Here is a 24318-nt window from a genome sequence, read left to right as displayed (position 1 = left end):
CATGACTATCTCTCTGAATCTCATAAATGAAATGCACTGCATTATTGCAAAGAACTAACGATGTCATTGTTCTGTTTGTGCAGCGATTGCTATCGCTATATCATTTATCTTAAAGACAAATTTGTTGTTCCTATAATTCATCACGTTTTATTTTCTGCTGTGGAGGGGATTACATATTAAACGGTTTTCATTGCAACATAATTAGAGGGAAAATAAAGTATTACCAGGTCTTATTTTGTTCAGTGTTTTGCTATGTCCTTGAGCTCGTTCGCGTCTTGATATTAAATTGTTCGAACAATCAAAATGTGGTGTTTCATCAAGAAAAAAGGGAAGATGTTTTTCTAGCGTTGCAGTTAGTTTGTTTGATTTGAATCGATCGAATTGGTGCTGAAAGAAAATACAAAGGTTAAGTGAAATTAAATCAACTGATTACAAAAGATAATAAAGGGCATACCGTCGATTTTAGGCATGGTATTCGATGTCGAGTCTTTGATGGAGCAGTAAAGCAGATGATGAAATGGCTGTTTTATTAAGTATTTATTCTGCAAGACGATAAATATTAGTCGAAAATACCATATCGAATGGTCGTAATCACTCACCCGTAAAATCGCGCGTCTCGCCCGATCCCTCGGGGAAAGCAACGCACGTCAAGGTTTTTCTAAAAGTACTGAATGGAAATCGGACAGATTCTTCTCTTCCAATAAAACAGTAATCGCCAGTCTTAGATTATATGAATGAATATACTGCATGTACATGAAATTTTACAGTAACTTCAATTTATAACATAATTCATAAACACACAATTTCAATTTGAATATCAAAACTTATATTTTTTTTTCATTCTGCTCTTCAGATGAATATTGCGTGGGACAGTAATTTTTTTTTTTTAATTTTTGCCGTATGTTTCTGTTCGGGAAGGCAAAAAATTACAACATCCTTCAGTAGTAAAACGATATCATAAAAGCATGAGAATGTTGCATTTTACCCAATTATGTGTTTTATAATTTTTATATTGCTAAATAAATGTGTTGTGTGTCATCTGCTTGTCCTGGCTTCTCGAATTTCAAATGTTTTTTTTTATTCCTAAGAACTGCAAAGCTGTTTGAATTTAGCTTATCGAAAAAAATGCGACGCAGAATTCAGAATACTCTCTGATCAGTCTACTAAGAGCTACTAAAAGCTAAAAGTAAGAAGTGCACAAAGGTAAATTAGCAATACACGTTAAAAAGCATTGCTTAGCTCTCTGATCAGTCTAGTAGAAGTTAGAAGTACAAAGTGCAAAAAAGTAAATTAGCAATTCACGTTAAAAAGCATTGCTTAGTTGGGCGCTAGTATTCGGAACTTGATTGCCGAGCATAAATATATGTCTGACTCTGAGTAGCTTAATGGCCTAAATGATCTTTGGGTATTGCTTATTACAGTTGAATTATCTGTGTGTGTAGAAAAGAAATATGGTTTTCGTAAATTTAACAGCGTGTAAGCAGTTTATTAGTACTCTTTAGAAGACTCTTGATGAACAAAATTATGTCATTACAATTTAAGTATCAACATGGTAAACATGATTTTTCTATGTATTGGTAATACCATCAACGAAGCTCCTCTCGTTATGAAAAGCAAGGCCAATTACAGACTTTTATCTACAAAAAGGTTATTTGGATCAGCAAACTTTGCTCTGTAAATAAACAAATTACGCATAAGTGATCAATGCTCTTTGAAAATTTCCGCCAGCAGTGATTATACATACCCCCTAATCAGCTGTGAAGAGGTTCCTTACAATCCTGACGACTTGATTCTTCCAAATTGTCGATTATGGATTCCATAGTAATCGATAGTTGTAGTAGCTTTTCTTATATATGCTATAGCAAGCACTTGCCTGGACAGCATTTCAAACAACTTCGATACGTGCTTCATAGGAACGTTTGTACCTACGACAAAAATCATGTCAACTGACAAGAGTGCACACTGATTTGTTGTTTTATTTTTTTTTTTATAAGGGATGAATCACAATTTCGATCGCAGTCTTTGGTTCACCTGCAAGGAGTAAAAAAATGCTAGGAGATGATGACAAAATTTTACTTTTAGACTGAATCGTGAATTGTTTCTCTATTACCAAAGATGGATTATCTTAACCTTTCGGCCCTCTTAAACATGGATGGAAAGTTATCGATACACGAGAAGATATTGAAAAACATCAGCCTGTTGATGATAAACTCATCGCATTTGCAGGTGGACATTTTGGACGTAAGTCCAGAGGAATCTATTGCACTGACTGCTCTATACATTCCAATTTTCTTCATCGGATTTCTGGGAAACATTACGATAGTTCTGATCATTGGGATATCGCCACCATTAAGGAACTCGACAAACTGGTACCTGTTTAACCTGGCTATCTCAGATCTTTGTGGTAGGTCATATTAACTTTATTTCGATTTTTAAAAATTCATTAATATTTTGTCCTTTGAAATCACATAGTACAAGTTTTATAAGGTATTATTACTTTGTGTTATTAATAACGAGGCTGACAAAAACGCACGCGTCTTTTCGGTATTTTCTTTAACCCCTTTATTTTTTTCTTTCTTTTTTCTTTATTTTTTTCACCATGATTTTTGGCGTGAGTGACGTGTTTTATAACTAAATATGATATTCGCGAGTATTTCAGGTCAATATGACAGCATTTTGTTTCGTGGAGATGAAGGGTTTTTTCCCTTCTGATTTGACGCTATTTTGAAAATTATGCCTGTTTCGTTGAAACATGGTCTCCGGGGCTTCTCCAGCACGAAGCTTCTAATTCGCCTAATTAGATAAAAAGTAATAAACATAACGTTTCCGTTCTTGCTACTGAACTCCGAAGTCGCATCGAAAAGTTCCAGATTTTCATTGAAAGAACAAAGTTTTTAATCGGCCTTTAATTAGTAAGATTGATTGGTGGGTAAAATTAAAACCAAAGGTTGACAGTTATAAAGGGGATCAGCACTGAGAGAGACGGACAAGGTTTGCGTGTCCCGGGCCATTTGTTAACATGCCGAACTACACGTGCTACAATCTGGCCAGCTTTGGTAAACCTTGCTTCACGTCGACCAGACTAATTTAAACACATTCCATTAGTGTTTTAAGTGTTTGTCACTCAATCCCAGAAAGTTATAAACGGCGTCTTAATTTAACTCTGTTTTGCAAGAAAACCAGAGTAATTAAGTGATAATCTTAAAAGGATAAATGGGGTGGGTGTATTTTGAGGGAGAGGAAATGTCATAGAGGAAAAATACATGTTGTCTGGAAAAAACAAAATTATACGTTTTTTAGAGAAATGAATGATTTTACAACCGAAACCAATCATTGATTCTACTTAACAACTTCACTCCAAGGCACAAATGGCTATGAATGCTCAAATGCTGTCATATGTTTTTTATGTAAACCAATTAGTTATCAAAATGTTTTTTATTCGTCAAGGTATATAGGATAAATCAATTTTTTCTCATTCATAAGATAATCATAGCGTTAAAATTTATATGTAGGACGCTAACCATCTGTCGTAAATATGCCAGCGAAGATCGACAAAAAAAGTTCTCAAAAGAAAAAAAAATCACGAGAATCAACCCGACTTATTTAAAACAGATCTTCTGTCAAGGAATTGATTCAATGTTTATACATAAAGAAGATATAAATTATTTTATCGGAGAATCGAATCTATGACCAAAGAAACGCTGTTATAGTACGACGAGAATCACATCCGGGGCTTTGGTTCTTGTAAACTGCCGATGACTTCTGTCGCCTTCAAGTTATTTAGTTTAATGACAACCCAAAGCACAAAAGCTTAGGCGGAGTACATTTTCAGCGGCGGTTATTGGAGACAGGACTTATGGTCCAATTGTCAAGATGCTGATTTACATGTGCGTAAGAAGTCGGCAGAATGGAGTAATGTTAAGCCGTCTCCTTTGGCACTTCAACTCGCATCTTAAGCTTGACCCGGTCACAGGAGAAGACTCTATTATACAGAGGGCTCTTTCCTTAAACATGAAGATATCTGCATTTTATGCAATATTAAAAACGTCTCTGAGTACAGTAAAGTGAAAATATTCCGTCACGTGATACATCGATACATCATAGATTATTCAGATTCCCCAAGCTCTACATTAAATATATCAATCAATGCATAAGTAGTAAAACGCCAATCTTAATTTGCACTAGATAATTTTAAAATCCTTAAAAATTCCCGTTTTATAAATAACAGGAGTTTTACTGAATGAAAGATAGGATGAAATAGTTTTTACTGTAACTTCACGGGATCGGAAACAAGGAGAGCATTCACATGTCTTCCGGAACAGTGTCTGTTGTATCTTCGTAATAAGGCGGTTTAAGTTCCCACCAGGTTGATTATGACAAGACAACTGGGAGTCTCTAATCATGAAAACTGTTTGTTCATGATGAAAATCTAATGAATTATCCCGCTAACATGTATTCACAGGATAGTTCTAAATGGATTTCTTTTTTTGTTTATTCAAAACGTCAATGTTAACGGCAAAACGAATCTCTCTAAAGCTACATGCAAACTTGTCATTTCCCAACCATTCTGAAGTAGTTTTCTTAATGACCTGATGATTACTGGGTTTGATAAAGCCTGTACTCCATAAACGAGAAAAGGATTTGCGTGTTACAGAAGTTTTTTTTTTTTAATTCCATGAAATCTAAATGTACTGAAAGAATAAAACTGAAATTAACTTTTTATCTTCCTCTCTGATTTGCGCATACGACATTTAAGCAATAATTACTTTTTTATATAAATCGCAAGTACACGTATAGTTTTTTAAACGATTTCATTCTTTCAATTGGAAGCCAAGAGAGTTTTTCAAATTATTCTCTCCTGTATAACAAGTTGTCAGAACTTGTGTCCGAACCATTAGTATATGTATCTTATATATATGTATACAATAAAATATGTTCAAATCAACATGCTTGTACGTATATTTATATTTTTTAATCTTTAGCTCATTCTTTTTTAAAATTTATCGGATTTCATGCAGAAATAAGTAAAATGATAACGGAGTGGGGGGGGGGGGTATATACATGTATATCGTGTTAAGATGACCCAAACTGAAAGTAGAAAGTTTTTTTTTTAAATTATATCATTAATATGTTGTCGAATCGTCACACGCAAAGTTTGTTATGAATCAAAACTGTTATGAAAAATCTAGACATATTTTATGAAAGTTTGTCTTTTTTGTAGAAACATAGTGTTCTTTATGTTCCTATATCTAAACATAAAATGCATATCAACGAGAAGCTTAAATATCTTCATAATATATGATTTGCATATATGTATGAATCGGGTCGAGAAAAGCAGAATAAAATATTAATATTTGTATAGGTTTCTAGTTAATCCAGATTTATTTATCAACGTATATGGGTTTTTTTTATTTCCTCGTATCTCTATGCCAATGCCTGTGAGCTCTTTAATATTCCAGTCTCATTACAGCGAATGAACCCTACCTCAACTTCAGTCATGTATACATGTTTATGAAGCTATTGATTAGCACCTGGTATTAATGGCATTCCTAATGAAGATGGTAAAAGGCTTCTTTTTAGAAAGAACAGGTTGCTTCAGTTCAAACAACTCCTCCATTGCTAAACGTTTGGAAATAAAAACAGAAAAATTCAGAACAAAAATATGTTGATACCTTGGAACAAAAATATATTGTGTTACGCGAAATGTTCTTTTATTGTTATTTGTTTCAGAGCACAAAACAAAGGTGGAAATGTAAAGCCCCGTGACGACGTCACGTCTCACTTACGTTACTTTGATGATGCTATTGAATTTGGTTTGAGAAAAAAATGTTTCTTGTGTCTAATATGAGATATTTCTCAAAGTAGTTTACTGAAGTATAATGTGAGTTCTGTAAGGTTTGCCATCGCATGAGTGATTTGTTCTGGACTAAGACTTAAATAATATATGACTATCCGTGGTTGATCTTCATTGAAACAAATCCACTACAAGGAAATACATGTAGTTCGTTGCAATCAATAGATACGAAATTGGATGGTTTTTCACAGCTTGTACCGTTTAGCTTTCTTTTATCCACTATCAATATTCTTAATTCCTAAGATAATTAAAAAACTCTAACTGTGTTTTTAACTTTTTTTGTATAATCCCCCATAGATTTGAATTTGTCATTGAATACCAATTAACTATACGGTTGTTTGTACGCTTTAACTTATTTATTGACACAATGATTGATATCAAAGATGAAGACTATAGAGTACAATGTTAACAGTGGTAACACAGGAATATTGAGATATAGATCAATGGCTGGTCCATGAGAACTACTAAAAAAAGAAATATGTCAAATGTGTTATAAATTAATCAAAATAGTACAAGGTCGAGAGGTACACAGCATCCCTTTCAAATGAGATCAATTATACATAATTGATTTGCTTTTGAAAATTACAGTAAGTTTTTGTCTTTGAGATCAATTTAGGTAAAACTTTTGAAATTGGAAATTTTGTCATCCAAGGTTACAATTTATAATAAAATATTTAGATGCCATAGCTATGTTCTTAGTTGCGTTGCAACTTAGATCAAATGATCAAGAAACGGTTATTGCCAAAGATCATAGCATGGAGTTTTTTCTTCATCAAATTTTCAATATTTATATTCAAAATATCATCACTTTAAAACAAGTTGTGTCTTGACATACACACTATCTTTTAGAAAACACCAGTGCTGAAAAGGCATTTTTCACACCATTGTCTGCAGAAAATGAAAACACTTTTGGTTTTTTTTAGTTTGTCTCGACTGATACCGACGAGTGAATAAAAAAATTAAAAGTTTAAATTTTTTTTAGCTTTTTAACAAGTAATCGATTTGAAAATTAGTCGATGATATCTAAAACCGATCTATCGTTGAGTATTTGAGTACTCGTTGACAACTCTAAAAATAAGGGTATGTTAGGGTCTATTTTCACTAACTAATGTATTGAGCATGCATGACAGGGACGCATTTGAATTTTTTTCAGACATGTGACTTCATGATAAACTTATCCAAAACTCCATACTCTGGAACGCCATGAAGTTTTCTCTCCTCTAACTATGAAATAATACGAAATTGTAGCACGTGACTGTCTTCCATATACTGACACTGGCAATGTACTTTCTCAATACCAGTATGATGCCGAACTTCGTGGTGCTTGGTTAAGCCTAAAAAAAAAAAGTTGTGTGTTTAGGGTAACACGACCTAACCTACAAAAATGCCCTGATCCTACCATTTTTAGGTGTCTGTTTTTATCCGTTTGTGAATTTTATATTATTTCGATTTTAAAAAAACGTTTTTAAATATGTCACAAACAAATTCTTAGGATTCATGCAGAAAAAAATATGATAAAATAAAAAAAAAATCCCTACCTACCTAACCTAATTTTTTCATTAGTGTTACCCTAAACACACAATTTTTTTTATAGGCCTTTTATTTAATACTCAGTATTGTTTATCACATATTTTCTGACACAGTAAAGCACTTGTCTTAACCGTATTTTAAAATCACAAATTTTTCTTGACAAAATAATCCACTTAACAAAGTTGTTACCGACTGACTATAAAATTAATTAGGTTTTATAATCTGTTTTTCTCAAAACTTCCTGATTAATAAAAACTTTAAACTGACTCTTAGGAGAAGAAAATTGGACAGAATGAAAGCATAAATAGATTTGTATTGATCTTTGCTATCTGCTTATTTTTAATTATTTTATCATTTAAAATTACAGAACGATTTCATTCGGTCATTTTGGACGTCAAATGCTCTCTATATACCAAAAACATGTTATTGTACTTTGGAAAAAGAAAAAAAAGAATAAGGTCTTCGGAATAAAAATTGCCATACTAACTTTCAGAAAAATTAACAATTATGTTAATTTCTGATGTTCAAAATACCTGAATGTTGATTTTTATATGCACTGTATAATTAAAAGATTTTTCGGTTTACCACTTAATTGCAAATCTTTTAAATTACCTATAATACCAAGAAATCAGTGTATAAACAAACGCTAATACACTACGGTTTCGAAAGTATGATGAGCTTATTGACCCCATAGTAACTATTTCTAATTATTCTTATTCTCAATCTGCTGACGAGAAAGAAAATCTCTTTAGCTAGCAAAAGGGCGATGTTTACAAAATAATATGATTGGTAAGCTTTTCGTGAAGGAACCAATCAGAATTGAGCATGAATATTCATGAGAACGAGAGATGTAAATGTCCTACGACCAATAATGGTAGGCGACAAACGCGTTGGGTTTTTGATGATATGGACAGTATAGACAAGGTCCTGAAAGCGTAATTATATAATTAACATGTAGATCTTTGCCCATTTAAACCAACTCACCTAGAAATAAGTTGCAAACATTTTTTTCGGAATCAGCTTCTTGTCAAAGACATGAATAAACATAATTTTTATCGGATTACAAACATATGGAAGCTCCGTATCTAACATTTACGCATGTGCTAGAAAGTCTTATTTTAAAAGAGTCACTGATGACTTCGGACTGCCTCTGAATTAACTTAATTAACAACCTTTCTTTTTCTTGAATCATGCACAATGTCTATATAAAATATGTTTCTATTAAATTCATGTAAAATGAAATTTAATCTTAATTAAAAGACAGAATCAAAATTCAAACGCCAAACAATTATTTAATAAATTGTAAATTACTGGCTCTTAAAGATAGATCTAATTGTTTTTACAGGTTTTTGATGTGTTTTTTTTTATATTCGAAAGAAAAAGTATTCAAAAAGAATGTGGCCTGATATAAGGAAAATAGATCGTTTTATTATCATTGCACATGTCAAGTGAATATGAGACTGACAAATAAGAGGTTCAGTAGTCTTTAACTGTATATCACTGGGTTATAAAGTGGTATCCATTCCGTGGAAATGAGGTATTATCAGCAGCAGCCGCTGTACAGACGTATAGGGGATACATCGAATTCTTTAGTCTACTAAACAAGATAAATATCAAGATTTTCCTGGCGTCTCGACCGATTTGGAAAACACTCATAATATCGGGTTTAGCGTTAAGAGATTTGTTACATCAATTACGGTATATATAATGATATCGTTGTCTGAACTATTAATTATCATCTTGCAAGCTATATCAGTTATATCGACTATATTAAATAACATATAGTATTCTTTACTACTTTTCTTATAATCAAAATGTATTATTTTGCAATTTTTTTATCGTCTATCCCAAAAATCTCATAATTATTACTATAGTAAGTTCTAGATAATGATGGCGCGCGAGGACGCATTTTTTGCAGTTGTCTTATAAAGTGCTTAAGTTTTTATTTTCATATACTGTTCATGTCATATGATACACCATTTTCTAGAGAGTATATATCAAAATAGTTTATTCATACAAGGAATAAAAGAAAATCAAAGAGAATGTCGGTCAAGAAGCTTCTCTATATGGAATATAATTTTCCAATCGTAATTAAATTTTGAAATATAAGCTTATCAGAATGAAAATTTAATTCCCATAAGAAGATATTTATTTAATTTCTGTGACAGATTTTAAATTTTTTTAAAATTTGTTTTGAAACTCAATCCTTTAAGGTTACAAAAACGCCACCACAAATTCAAAATGGCACCATTATTAGGCATGGTGTATATAATGTTTGACGGTAACTATCGATATTCACAATTCATTTTGAGTTTGAGCAAAATCTGTAGGCATTATATTTGCTTTAATTGTACATGTTGCAGGCTGTGGAAGGCGGCTGGGAGGGGGGGGGGGGCAAGTTAACATATTTGGACCAAGATGTCTTTGTTGTAGATTCTTGTTATACAAATGACCCTAAACGTGCGACAACTATAGTTCCTGAACATGCTATTAAATTTCGCAACAAGAAAGTATGTTTGTAGCTGATGTACATTATATGCTGGTTTGTTTAAGTCCATAAAGAAAGCGATGCCAAACTTATTTTGAACCTTTACAAACTGACATTTTTTGACAGAACTTTCTACCTTATACGTTGTAAACGCATTTCACCGAACGTGGCCAAATTGTAAAATGAATGATCAAACTCGATCTTTTCAGTTATACGAAACTTTAAGGAACAGATATTTTATTACATACAGTTTTATCACGTTATAGAGCCATGTTAAAATTAAGATGATTTTTTCCTATTTACAAACGAATCCTTGCCCTGTATTGGGGGTGTGTATTTTATGTTTTTACTTAGATGGGTGAGAATTGCGAATGAACTTTTCTTTATAGACTTTCTCATGATTTTCGAGTCAAAAATCATTTTTAAAAAATACATTTAATTAGTTTAAGAAAACGTTGCTTCATGTTTTCCAACCTACATGTAAGCCAATTCCTGTTCTTTTAATCAACCTTAAGACTTAACCACGAGTAAAATGTAAACCTGCAATAGAAATATTTATTTACGGATTTGAGGTTTGATTAATATTACCGAAGATAAAGATAAAAGATACTTTTAAGCAATGCAACTTGAAACAACAAAATACATGTATTTTAGTTAAATTTTCTCACAACTGCTGGTACCCACTCAGTGCCAATGTTCGGAATTCTATAAAGAAGAGATGTCTGATTACATCGACGTTACATAAGGGACGCACATGTAATCAAAGAGGCATCGAACCAGCTTAATGCGCCCTCTAATGGTCACATCGTGTCTCAGATTCTGCAAAAATCAGCACCCCTCAGCAGTTTTGCTGCTTATGATTTCTCTAGCGGGTGTCAAATGAAGTAAATGACTCCATGAAAGCGTTGATCCATGTATAACGTACTACATATATGTACTTTCTTTCTAGACGGGCGCAATAAAACAGTTTCCGGACAAGAATGGATGACAATTTTATTTTTGCTCAGACACGTTTATTTCAAGAATAATATGAGTATAAAAAAAACCACTCTCTTTTATACACAAGATTTAAATGCATCTTCTGAATGATTTCTGATATCCAGTAGTTAATGATGAAATCATTGGTTTTAATTTGATATTACAAATAAAAGTATATTATATATTTGTTTATAATTTTTCACAGTTAAATCTTTCTGGACTTTTCATTCTAATCAATCAATTAATGTATCACAACCTTTCAGTAAGGAAAAAAATTGAGATGAAAATTTGATTTATTATCAAATACTAACAATGGACTTATTTGAATTCGTGGGAGCTCAATTTTCGTGGTTTTCGGCGGTATCCTTCACCATGCACGGGTGGGCATCTTTGACCAATAAGAAACACGGTACATCTATTCATTTAACATTAAAGGAAATCCATGGTGTATACGGTCATTTTAACAAGACCTTGGACTGGGTAGTTGTGTCCAACAGCAATATTACGTAGGCGTGTTTACTTTGGAAGATTTGCCCGACTCTGAAGCTAAGACTATGCAATCTGTGAATCAGTGGCGGGTTAACCTGCTTTGATGCAATAAATATATAACTACACCCTACAGAAAAGTCCGAGGTCTTGTTAAAATGACTACCATCTCAACAAACATACCTTTTTAAAAATGATAACCACGAAAATTGGCCCCGAATGATCCCGAATTACATGTACAATATTTATAAACAAATACGCCACCTCAATTTATCAACTGAATAAAAAAGCTAGCTCTGTGTTTCCTCTTTGACACAGACAAATCTTAATATGATATAGATGCAACATGAAAATTCAAATCTCTGTGTGTGACCGAACATCAATTAATCATTTGAAATACAAAAGGTTCAACTTACAAGTCCTAAAGTACTTCGTTTGCGTTAACCTGGAAAACATATTCAATGCGCCGTCTGTTGGATAACACGGATGCGCATGTCTTGAATCTTTAGGTTTAACCATCACTGACATTCACATATTTTTCAAGTCTCTCCATCTCTTTGTGAGCATTTTCAATTTTCTTCTGTACAAGAGATTCCTCTCTTCGCTGTTGCGCCTGCTCCTGCTTTTCTGCCTGCGCCTTTGCCTGATTTTCTGTACAAGCAAAATTAAAAGAAAAAAGATTTGTAATCACAAACTCAATATCGAATAAACCAAAAAAAAAAATAAATGTACATGTGTTGTGCTGTATACCTCTCCATTTCTCAAAGTCCTCCTCTTTGTCGCCACACACCAGTCTGCTCGGCACTGGTTTTGGTGTCCCCTCCTCTGAGATGAAGGACAAGCCAAAGGCTACTCCCCCCTTCTTCTCCGTCACTTCTTCGGTGACCATTGTACGAATCACCTTCTCGTACTCCTCAGCTTCTTCCTTTCCCATCACACCAACTTTGTTATTTCTTGCTAGACAGCTCTGAAAGATGCCCATTATGTTTGTTTATACTAACAATCTTAGTTGCGTTTTGATAATGCGTCACAATGAAAATAACGTCACAATGGTATTGATGGTTTGATGACGTCACAAGAGAAGTCGACGTATAAGGTTGATAATTTTTAGAATAACCAATAGATTTATTAATTTACATGTATTTTCAGAAGTGGATTTGACATGTATAGCCTTTTCCCGCTTCCCTTCATAAACACTAATAGTTTGACTGAAAAACGTGTAAATGTTGGAACCATTGACGGTCTACTCTTCCTTTATAAAAAAAAAAGTTTTGTACTATTGATAGTAAATGATGGGTATGGTATTTTTACAATGAATTATTTTGAAAGGAAAAAATCAGGAGAAGCTGATGGCTAACTTGTTGACCACCCAGCCTCCTTAACAGCGAAAATATGCTTTTTGCTTTGTGATATATTGAAAAGGGTCTATTTTTTGTTATCAACATGGCTGCATTTGAGATAAATTACATTGTACTAAACCACGTAGGCGAATCTTAAACAATTTAGAAATAAAAGTTAGGATTTTATGGAATTTCTAGATGAATCGTGTTATTATAATGCTTTTTTCACACATGCAGAAAACCGACGATATACCTTTAAAAAATGTATATTGTCATCAACCGATTTTTTTTCGTTGATATTGTTGAACGATTATCTCAGTTTGTTAATGTCCGTGTTGAGAAAAGGAGATATAGGATAACCTAGATTCACCTAAACACTTTCATCCAATATCTGACTTATTTGCTAGACAAAAATAAAACATTCCCTTAAATGTAAAAAATTAAACAGAGACACGCGCATCATAAGCATAACGATTCTTTATTAATAAGACAGCGACATTAATGGCTTGAGCTGCCAATCAAAACGACAGCTTATCAATACACTGTCATGTCGTAAATAATTAATTTTTGATTCTGATACTTGTCGCCTTTTTGATCAGTGTATTAATATGTCACTGATATTATTGGATCTTCCGTGAGTTATGATTAGGTGGGAGTTTATCCATACGACGCGTGTTTTATATCGAGAATAGGAAATAAAAGACGAGTTCCTATAAACATCAAAGTACTGAAAGTACTGAGATCTATCAACAGTGGCATTTTGCAACCGACAAATAAACCATTCCATGAAAATAACCTTAGTCAACTTCTAAGAATATTGTAATTAAAGTTTTTATATATTGATCAATAGGGCTTCTTACGTTAAGCTTAAAATGACTTGGTACAATAACAACTAAACATCTAGGTTCTTTATTGGTCTAAGCACGAACTAGCTTTCTACAGTGTTGCGAGATTACAACAAGTCTACACAGACAAAAACACTTTTCCTGTTTCCTTTTTTTAAAATTCATAATTAAAAATAATAACATGAACTCAAAACATGCCACACCATATATGTCCATATAAACATGTCATGCACTGCAGAAACAAATGAAAATTATAATTGATATCGAAGCCAAAATTGAAGTAAATCTTTTGTTACTGCTATACACATGTAAATTACATATTTAATATCTGATAAAGTTCAAGAAAGTTCCAAAATTTCATGAAAGAAGAATTAACCCGCCTTTTGCTGTAATAAAATGATTTTTAAATATTAAAATATCTTTTCGTCATTCGATCAATATTGCCGGATGAATTTAAGGGTGCAACTCCAAGGACAACTCCAGGGTGGCGTAACACTACAAAAAAAGACTCTAAGACGTTTTAAATAATTAAAGGTTTCAAAGAAATGAATCTCAGCTCTCTTGGGAACCATGAGTCATGCTACAAGAAATGCCATGGAACATCTGCTGAAATATGCATGGCCTGACTTGACGTGTTACTAGTTCATATATTCAATACACTGTACTTGTACATATGCACAGCGCTCCTGACAAAGGATTATAATCTCACGCGCGGATCGAGAAAGGTGTAAAGGGTTCTGGATCCCTGTGAAAAATTCTTATCTATTGAATTCACTTAGTAAAATTATCGAAAATAATAAACCCCAACCCGTCCCATTATTCAGATTTCTTGGGAACATTTTATATACGCGCATCTGTTTGATTTTTTTTTCAAATCTGAACCTGTCTGACCTTTTTTCGTTGTCTGAGGTTTGATGTGTACGAAAGCCGAGAAGGATCATTCGAGATTCGAGATTCGAAATACGAGATTCGAAATACGAGATTCGAGATTCGAAATTCGAGATTCAATATCTAAATTAACCAATCAAATCATGGATCTGAAACCTGTATCCTAGCAACATCAAACTGTTCTAAATAAAGATCATTCGTACATGCTCTTTCCTAAATAAATGTCTTAATAGCTCTTATATAGTGGTTATAAAATGGTTAAATTAACGTTGATGAATAAACACCACACAGTATAAACAATTAAATTAGAAATAACACTGTTGGCTTTGCGAATCTAAGTGGTTTTGTTTGCCCTGTATGTATTTCCCCCCGAACAATTTTAACCCGAAGTGTATTCGCCCCAACTGTGTAAAAATCGGCTCGCGAAGAAAGATCTGTTTAATCTAAATGTTTAAGCTTTGAAACGAAACTCAAAAAAATAATCGAAATGTCAAAATATAGGTTATGATAAAGTTTTAAACCATAGAAGATATAATGATATACAACCTCAAAGACAAAAATCCAGATAAGAATAGTGTATTGTAGGGTATGGCAATGCCATTGTCGATATGAGAGAGAGAGAGAGAGAGAGAGAGAGAGAGAGAGAGACAGACAGACAGACAGACACAGAGAGAGTTTTGTAGTGTCAAATTCAGTTTGATTTAGAATTTGAAATTGATTTGATTTGTTACAAGCATATATAGACAATAATTAAGCCTCTAAAACGAGAAAAGAGAAGAGGTAGCTAGGGTAGGGCAGACCAACTAGCAAGCTTTAATTTTAACGGTGTTAGCGCACCTGTGATTTACATCCTCTCTCTCTCTCTCTCTCTCTCTCTCTCTCTCTCTCTCTCTCTCTCTCTCTCTCTCTCTCTCATCACCTAGCATTTCCTTTTCCGTGAGGGGGCTTGGGGTATTTGTGATGTCTTACATTAGCTAGCGAAAAGGATAAAAAAACATGAAATTTTCTTTAAATTCTGTGCGGATGTTGTACGCCAATAATCTGTTTTCAGTATATACATTTCAAGAGGGGGGGGGGGGGCTATATAGTCCTAATTAATTTGTCAGTTATTCTGTCCCCACTTTGCTTTCTCTTCGTTTTCCAGGGTTTTTTTATTTGGCTCGGCAAATTAATATAAAACTTTCTGTGTAGCTCCATAACGATGCACTGTAGATAAATTATGAATAGTTTTACTTTTGATAAACAGGTACATATCCGTACTTGATTTTTAATTTGACTCTTATAATCGGATTTAATATTCCAATAATTATAGGGTAGGAAAGAGTAGACGGGCCTTTTTTGCGCATATCCTACTGTACCATTCATTCAACACAGGTATTAGCACTCATCGAGTTCGACTTGCTTTCCTTTTCTTTCATCCACTGGATTTAAAGCTTTTAATTTTTGAAAATATTTTGAATTTATGGCCTGATTATATATGAATTAGAGCTGCGCTGGTGCATATATTTACCCAAATGGACCAAAATATAACCAAATGAATCTAAAAGTTTTGACAAAATTAGTTTAAACGTACGACTCTTTTTTTAAATTCTAATCGGGTATGTCCTTTAGAAAAATCTTGAACCACACACATTTTAGCAAATAAACGACAATTGTTTCATTTTTTTATGGGGAGGGAGGTGGTGCCGGTAAAGGACATGTATTGCTTGTGGCAGTTGTGCTAGTATACTCTCATTTGTTATAATAGGTAATACTACATATTGGTATAAAATGAAAGTTTCCAATTACACTGTACATAGCTTCTATCACGCATTTTGACCCGTGCGATAGTTTAAAACAATTTTCAAAGCATTTAATGTAATTCAACCGATCATTTTTGAAATTTAATTTTCTGGATCCCCGCCTGATACGTCCGCCTTCTTGTATATTAGAATTACATGTACGTTGACCATATGTACACATTAACTTAATCGGCTATGTTATGGGACGATAACATTTTTTATCAATGTTTTTGCAGGATATGTAACAAATAACAGCCTATTTGTGGATTTTTGCACTGATTATTTGAGATAATTTGCCGCCATCTTTTATGCATTTCACACACCACTCACAGTTTCTTTATTTGGTGTTCTGTGTGTATGGCGACAAATTGGTAAATTTGCACCACTCACATGCGCGGATCTAGAGGGGGGTCGGGGGGGTCCCGACCCCCCCTGGAAAATGAAAATTTATTAAATTTACATAGTAAAATTATCGCGAAAATATGCCTCGGACCCCCCCTGGCAAACACAATTATCCTTCGGACCCCCCCTGGAAAAATTTTCTGGATCCGCGCATGACTCACCCCTTGTAGCTTCATCCTGTTTACATTTTATCTGGCTAAGTGTAATGTAGTAGTATATTAAATACACACATCTTTGTTTGCAGTGCTTATTTACATCTTTAGAGATTTACTTACAAACAAAGTAAATATTTTTATGATTTGTATGTAATTATTGTCAATTTTGGTGCGGTGGGGGGTAGGGGGGTAGGAAACTACAGAGAAACTTAACTTGGCTGTGAAACATATGCTTTTATTCTTTCTTGTTGATATATCAATGAATGAATTATAACAAAATATATGTACAACAATTAATTTTGAAATATTCATGCACAATCAAATAAAGGGTTTTACTGTTCTCTGCACAAGAAATCGGCAATGTGAACAAATTGGCACCCTATCATCCCTACCTTTGATTGTAGAGAGTAGGTATCCTTCTATATTGAAAACAATTCCAAAAGTAAGACTCATAATAAGTTGTTTACTGAGGAAAAGGGAAAAAAAATGTATTTATTAATAATTCCGTATGATGTGATAATATCTCAATGATTTTTTTATAATCATAGTACTAGTGTATCACTGTATACATACATAAAAACGATAAGTAATGCTTATATTTATTAGTGAAACAGGACAGATTATTTATACTTAGATTATTTAGATACATGTACTAATCTTCATGCGGGGATCTAGTAAGGAGGGGGTCAGGGGATCTGGACCCCCTCCTCGGGAAAATTGGAGCTTATTAAATTTACATTGTAAATTTTTTTTAAAATTGGCCTAGGACCCCCTACAGAAAAAATTAGCTACGCTTATGAAGTTCTCTACCATAACCGCATTTTTACACAAAAGGGGTGAATAAACCCGGGTTTTAAACTATTACTGGTGGTGAAATACCTTAGGGTTCAAACGCATCAGGTGGAAATGCACCAGGGCAAACAAAATCACTTAGATCCGCGAAGCACACTGCATTATTACTAGTCTACTTAAATATTCTGTGTAAAAGTAAATACAAATAATTATTTAGTTATGTAGGGAGAAGTGAACATAGCATTTATTTGTATATAAGAGCATGTACGTATGATTTTTATTTAGAACAGTTTGCTGTCGCTAGGATACATATTTTCAGATCCTTGATTTGATTGGTTAATTTAGATATTGAATCTCGAATTTCGAATCTCGAATCTCGTATTTCGAATCTCGTATTTCGAATCTCGAATCTCGAATGATCCTTCTCGGCTTTCGTAGATGTGACCATGAAGACATCGTACCCTTGAATTACTGAACAAAACCTTAAGGCCTTGGTCTGGCGGAGGTGGGTGGTGTGTTGGGTGTTTGGTGGTGGTTAAAGCCAAATATATCTATGTTAATTTTTCGATGGACTTAGTGCCCAGAATGTCAATTGATAGATTGAATGGTTAGTTGATTTGCATCCTGGTAAGTTTATTTGAAACACTGAGAGACGTTCATAGTTTGAAGAATTGCACCTGTAAATCATTTATTTATTTTTCACTTGTTTTGATGACCGATTTTACGACATTACTGGCCACCCAGACTTTGTAACTTTCAAGTGAGTAGCGTTCGGATTCACGTGATCTCTTTTATTTTCTTTCTTTTTGATTTACTGCTTAAATAATGTATTTAATCTGGACCGTCTGTGTCTATAAACTTTATTTCTGACTCATTTAGATGAATAGGTAGTACTTTGTGTCATGAAGAAAGCTAATTAGGTACATGTAGGAGCCTCCCGGCAATAAAGAATGCTTAATTTAATACGTAAGAACTTTTTTTCAATAATGCAAGTTTAAGATTTATAAAGGAATTTTTATACGTTGTCAATGAAAATCAACATAAAAATTGAGGACGTCCATGTATACATCTTATACTGCAATGCAATCACAGAAGTATCAATTTGAGTAGAATGTTGACTTCTTTGGTATTCATGAAATGAAATTATGTAATCAAATGTCATAAACGTTGTTAATTGTGGAATTATATGAAAATTAACTCTCCAAAATAATTAGTTATGAAGGCCAAACAATGATCGCTATCCCACCAATATCTTATGCAACATTTAAGAAAATACGTTTTTAACCATTGCCGAATTCAGACAAGAATACTAGATGGCAAGTAATACTAAGGCATCAAATTCAATTGAATCTGATAACCCCCCCCCCCCCCCCCCCCCATCTCACCCGTGTCGTTTATCTACCGGGCTTTATTTGGTTTTTTGCATAAACGGACTATTAATATGTTACTAGTATTTATATAAAAATTTTATTACAAACATAAATTCCTTGACGGAACGTAGGATGCTCATGCGGTAAATCAATCATCCTGGGTGTCAATATTGCAGCAAATTGCAGCAAACATCTTTTTAATTTTTCAACCTTCATAGAATTTAAGACGTCAAAACACTGAATTGCACTATATCAGCACTGCTTTAATGGTCTTTAATAGCAAGGACCGATCCTTTCCCTCGAGTCTTCTGGCTTTTTTCCGGAATGAAACAATCTCTGTTTTAGAAAACAACTTTTATTCTTCGCATGTATGCATGTCATGGGATCATGATATTTAATGTTCTGTGTTGCACTTTTCCTCAGTTATCTAAGGGGATTTCCTGCATTAGGGATGATATAATAAAATGCATGTTACAAATAAAAAAACAAGGCCATCGGAACTTGCACCATTCACGTGGAAATCCGATAGAAATGTTTTTTATTCTTCAGCTTTATTCTGTTTTTTAATCATTTCGTGTTTGGTCAAAGCTATTGCTAGATCTTTATAATGTTTACATATAAAAGTAGTGAGAGAGTGCTTTATATCATCTAAACAATGCTATGAAATACGATCAGAAAATCGTTGCGGTTTTAGCTGAGCTGGTTTCAAGTAATAATGAAAATGGCGTTCGAAAAGAATTTTATTATTATAGTATTTTATATATTTATTAATATGTACTTATTAAAAGAAATTCTTTTAGCGTCAAGTGTCTATGGCAGAGACCCAGCTATGGGAAATTTGGATTTACGAGCCTTTCCAACTTCTATCTTGCCCGAGAATTGTTTTTCAGGACATGAACGAACGCCGATCCCGATCGAGTAATTTATGCATGTGCGTTCTAGATTGGTTAGTTATTTCATCTACGTTATAAATCAAGGACGACTAGATGAACGATGTTCTTTGATATAATAAAAGCTGAAAAAGACATTTAAGTAAATATTAATGTTGCACGACACTTAAAAAGATTACCTCTTTGATTTTTGTGTGCATAGAAATGTTTAAATTTTAAATGAATATTTAAAGACACATTGCAATAAATGTAGTTCAAGGTAACTTAATGGAGGGCACGGTATTTCAAAATGCAAACTTTATGCATTAGGAAATTGACAAATACAAAAGATAAAGGAGACCTGAACATTTATCTAAGTACCAATTGGTATTTTTACACTTGGTCGCTTAATCGTTGCGAAAAAAAGAAGCGAAAAGAAAAATTGAATAATTCTATTTGTCATTAGAGAATGAAAATTGTCTGCTCCTGAAGTTTCCTCCGTCTATTTCTAGTGTAAACGATGAATTATTCTATACGATGTGTTCTTCCTTCAAGCAATGAGAAATGTCCTCCGCGCTTATGAGATTGCGTGGGAGAGAAGGGTTGCCTTATTAAAGTGTTACATGCATTGGTGTTGCAATATAATCCCTCGTTTATCATGATTAACAAAGATATCAGATATCGACTGCAGACGTATCAACTAATGTGTCTGTTTAGTCTTTTCAATCTTATTAACTGATTCAAACTCCATGTACTTGTGCACCGTGTATTCATCAAAATAAGCTTTTCTCGTTTGGTGTCTTGTCGGAAAGCAACTCATTTCAATAAAAATATTATTATAGATTTGTATCGGTCCAAGCAAGAATAACATACGCATAACAAGCACCTTTTCAAACTCAATTCCAAATTGTTTATTAATGACACGATATGTTGTAAATATGTCGTAAAAGGTTAAATACATGCAGATGTTGTATAATACTAGTAAGAGGCTTTGTACATAAGATTTATACATGAAAGCAATTTTTAAAAAAAGTAATATCATCATTTCAATTTCGGCTTATAAAGGAAATATTAACACTGTATAGATTTATGTGGCATGCAGAATGCAAATTGTTAACAAGAAAGGAAAATGTAACAGATTTATCAAACATTCTTCACAAAAGGAGAGCAAATATATTTTGTTTTTTAATTATTATTTTTTATTTATTCCATTTGGGTTTTTTTCTGTTTGTTTGTTAATTTTCATGTTTTGCTTCAAAATTATACTTTTTTAAAAGAAAAATTTAAATGTCCAATAATTACATTTATAAGTACTTCTCTTATTTTGATACATGTCTTATGATGCTGGCTATTCTTACAACTGTATAAATACACGAGATATTAGGCCATTTCAAGCGAGAAATATTACTTGATACTTTAAATGCAAAACTAAAATTATTCAATAGTTACATGATCATGAATATAACTTGTTCATAACATATTTATAAAATTGTGAAAATTTCTTTAAACAAAGCTAATAAAAGAACCAAATAAATACAGATATATATCATATGTAGTTATTCAACAACTTTCTAGCAATGCCATCGTGCAAAACCCTATTCCACAAAGTGCTCCAAAGTCATTGATCTCAAGTTTATCTTACAAATCCTTTTAGGGCCAATTATAACACAGAAAACGTTGTTGACGGTTTCTGTGTTAACTTTGCTAGCTTAATTCGGCACACTTCATAAATGTATGCACATAGAAAGGAACGACGCAAAAAATGTCTCGTTAAGCAAAAAACAAATTAGTCCTGTGGGAATTGTGGTGAGTGTTCGAGCAGCGTTTGTCAATCAACATTACATCTACGTCTTTATAACATTTCAGTGACTTTGATCTGCGTTCCAATGGCTGTCGGACAGGCGCTTTACAGAGTATGGGTCTATGGGGATGTTATGTGCAAGCTAACTTCATATCTACAAGGTACAATACTACATAATAAAATTTAATTCAATTCTGTTTGATTCCTCCTCAGTCATGTTTTATGGTTTTATTCTCCAAAAGACTTTTCAAACATGTACATGTATATGACTTTTTACACTTTTGCAACCTTCTGCTGAAAGTCAATGCATTTCGTTATTATATTTCTTAATGTTCAATAAAAAAAATGTGAATAAAAATAAATGAGAATTGGATATACAAATTTAATCGTGTTCTTTTCTTAATTTTGTGAAATTTGTCTCGTCAATATTTAAGAGTACATTTATGTTATTGTACAAATGATAGTTATGCTGTATAAACATTTACTTAAACTTTAACTTGTTAACATCATTTTGGCATTTTGAAAAAACAATTTTACTTTTGTTGAGATCCCCCATGAACATATTGTATATATATTATATTAGAATTAACCCGTTCTAAATTCGCCAACTGAGAATGTGGGTTAATTGGGCAAAAGTAAAACAGAGACAAAAGTAATCATATATTCAGTAGATAATTTCCTAAACACTGAAAAAATGAGGTGAATCTTTCGTAACTGTCTACAGTTACCAAGAGCTACACGTTTTGACGATAGAAATAACGAGGAACATTATTTTCAATAGTAGTCAATGAAGGGTCTACTCAATTTGATGGAAATTCAATCAAATCCACATCGTAAAAACAGGGTCTATAGTACGCGTGTCTCTTAATCGTACAAAAGTTATTTTCATGCCATCAATTCTATGTCTTCTCGTGCTAGGAATTTCAAGAATGGTGCTTATTCCTGGCAGATATTCTTAAGCATACCAAAGTGATGCGTTTAGGGTGTCTAGTTCTCCTGATTGACATATAATTCTACTTAATTTCAGGAGCAACAGTTGCTGCTAGCATATTCACCATTGCTATCTTAAGCTTGGATCGATTTTTCGCCATTAAGAAACCCATACTGTTTCGCAGATTCGGAGGAGCTAAGTACGCTTTGTACGCTATTGTGGTTGTATGGATTGTCTCTCTTGTGCTCATGACGCCATTGCTTATCGTCAAACGCGTAGAAAAATATCACATTCTTAATACAGACCTCCAGATCTGTGTGGAAATATGGCCGGACCAGTACTACAGGCAGATATACGACCTTGTTTTGTTTTGCTTGGTGTACATAGTACCGGGCGGCGTGATCGGAAGTGCCTACGGAATGATCGGTATGGAGCTCTGGAAAGAGGACATCAATTTACAGAGGAGAGAGTCCGTCACCAGTCAGTGTATCGGGAAACAAATGATGGTCGGAAGGAAAAAAGTGGCGAAAATGCTCATCGTTTTAGCCGTTGTTTTTGCAATCTGTTGGCTACCGTATTATATTGTTAGTCTGTATCTGGACTTTCACTACGACAGTCCTTCAGCGATGCGCTTCATGACTGTGCTTCCTTTCGTGATTCTTCTCGGGCACGCTAATTCGGCCCTCAATCCTCTGTTGTATTTCTATTCCAGCAAAACTTTTCGAACATATCTTATAAAGATATTCCACTGCTGGCGATGCTATAAAAACAATCCGACATTTCCGAATGCTGCCCGATTTAGATACACAAGCTCAAAAAGATTTTCCCATAACGGATCTCAGAACGGGCATGCGCGGCTCGCCTCGTCGTACAACAGTATTCATCGAAAGTCGTCAACCAGCAGCATAAGACTCTCGCAGTCTTCCCAAGCGAGTTTGAAAATGCTGAGCAAAAATAAAAAGTACGACAGCACTGACTCCAAAGGAAAATTGCTCCTTGATAATGCTACTTTGATACAGATGGAGATATTCAAAGCATCGGTCGAAAATTCCAACACATCAGCGAATAATGACGTCAAACGACTTGGGTCAGGAAGGTGTTTGAACATTCCTACAACAATTAAGGAGGAGAGTAGCACACGGAGTTCGCACCAATGCTCCCCCGTAGATTCCAGATATTTCGACTCGTTTTCTCCGGAAGAAATACCCGTGCTGTCACAAATGCCACGAGATATATTTATACGTTAAACGTTAAAAATGTTATAGAAATTACACGAGCCACGAGATATATTTATACGTTACACGTTAATGATGTTATAGAAATTACATAATGATATTAACATACGTTTTGACATACTTTCAATAGTATTTATAATGTTTATATAATAGTTTAATTCAATATTACATAATGTATATATTTATATGTATAACCCGTTTACTTTCTGTGATGACAATTAGAAAATCTTCGTTTAGCATCATTGTATTCTTATATTAAGAAGTTAAAAATAAACATTGAAATATCCTGGTTCTTTTATTGCGTGCATTATTTAAAAGATTATATCATGTATTTGTATTTCATTCATTTGCTCAAACAAACCACATCTGAATGATCAATTGAAAATAAACACAAACTATTCTACAAGAATCTAACAATTTGTGATCTATTTTTTCCAACTGATGTTTTTTATATATAAAAATACAAACAGATAGATTAATCTAGAATTTTGATAAATTTGTTACCTTTAAACGATATACGATATTGTCATGCTTATTTTTGTTTGGTGTTATTGGACTGAATTACAATTTCAA

General features: G+C 33.4%; 2 protein-coding genes across 2 annotated transcripts; one reads left to right on the top strand and one right to left on the bottom strand.

Annotated features, from left to right (window-relative positions):
• Positions 1-1829: 1829 nt before the first annotated feature.
• Positions 1830-24042, top strand: LOC105340318 (allatostatin-A receptor). The gene is made up of 3 exons (XM_011446293.4): positions 1830-2404; positions 21645-21740; positions 22607-24042. Exons 1-3 carry the CDS (start codon positions 2116-2118, stop codon positions 23755-23757), a joined length of 1536 nt encoding a protein of 511 aa, XP_011444595.2. The 5' UTR covers positions 1830-2115; the 3' UTR covers positions 23758-24042.
• Positions 11126-12371, bottom strand: LOC105340317 (uncharacterized). The gene is made up of 2 exons (XM_011446292.4): positions 12087-12371; positions 11126-11987 (listed from the first exon to the last, which is right to left on the bottom strand). The coding sequence occupies exons 1-2, from the start codon at positions 12316-12318 to the stop codon at positions 11848-11850; spliced, it is 372 nt and encodes a 123-aa protein (XP_011444594.3). The 5' UTR covers positions 12319-12371; the 3' UTR covers positions 11126-11847.
• Positions 24043-24318: the final 276 nt, after the last annotated feature.

This window comes from Magallana gigas, chromosome 7, assembly GCF_963853765.1.
Source record: "Magallana gigas chromosome 7, xbMagGiga1.1, whole genome shotgun sequence".
NCBI classification, from domain to species: Eukaryota; Metazoa; Mollusca; class Bivalvia; order Ostreida; family Ostreidae; genus Magallana; species Magallana gigas.
This window is presented reverse-complemented; position numbering and strand designations above follow the sequence as displayed.

Coding starts and splice junctions, on each gene's coding strand:
- LOC105340317 (XM_011446292.4), bottom strand. CDS start 12,318: ATGGGCATCTTTCAGAGCTGTCTAGCAAGAAATAACAAAGTTGGTGTG. Junction 11,988..12,086: donor GGACTTTGAGAAATGGAGAG/GTATACAGCACA, acceptor TTGCTTGTACAG/AAAATCAGGCAAAGGCGCAG.
- LOC105340318 (XM_011446293.4), top strand. CDS start 2,116: ATGGATTATCTTAACCTTTCGGCCCTCTTAAACATGGATGGAAAGTTA. Junction 2,405..21,644: donor GGCTATCTCAGATCTTTGTG/GTAGGTCATATT, acceptor ATAACATTTCAG/TGACTTTGATCTGCGTTCCA. Junction 21,741..22,606: donor GCTAACTTCATATCTACAAG/GTACAATACTAC, acceptor ACTTAATTTCAG/GAGCAACAGTTGCTGCTAGC.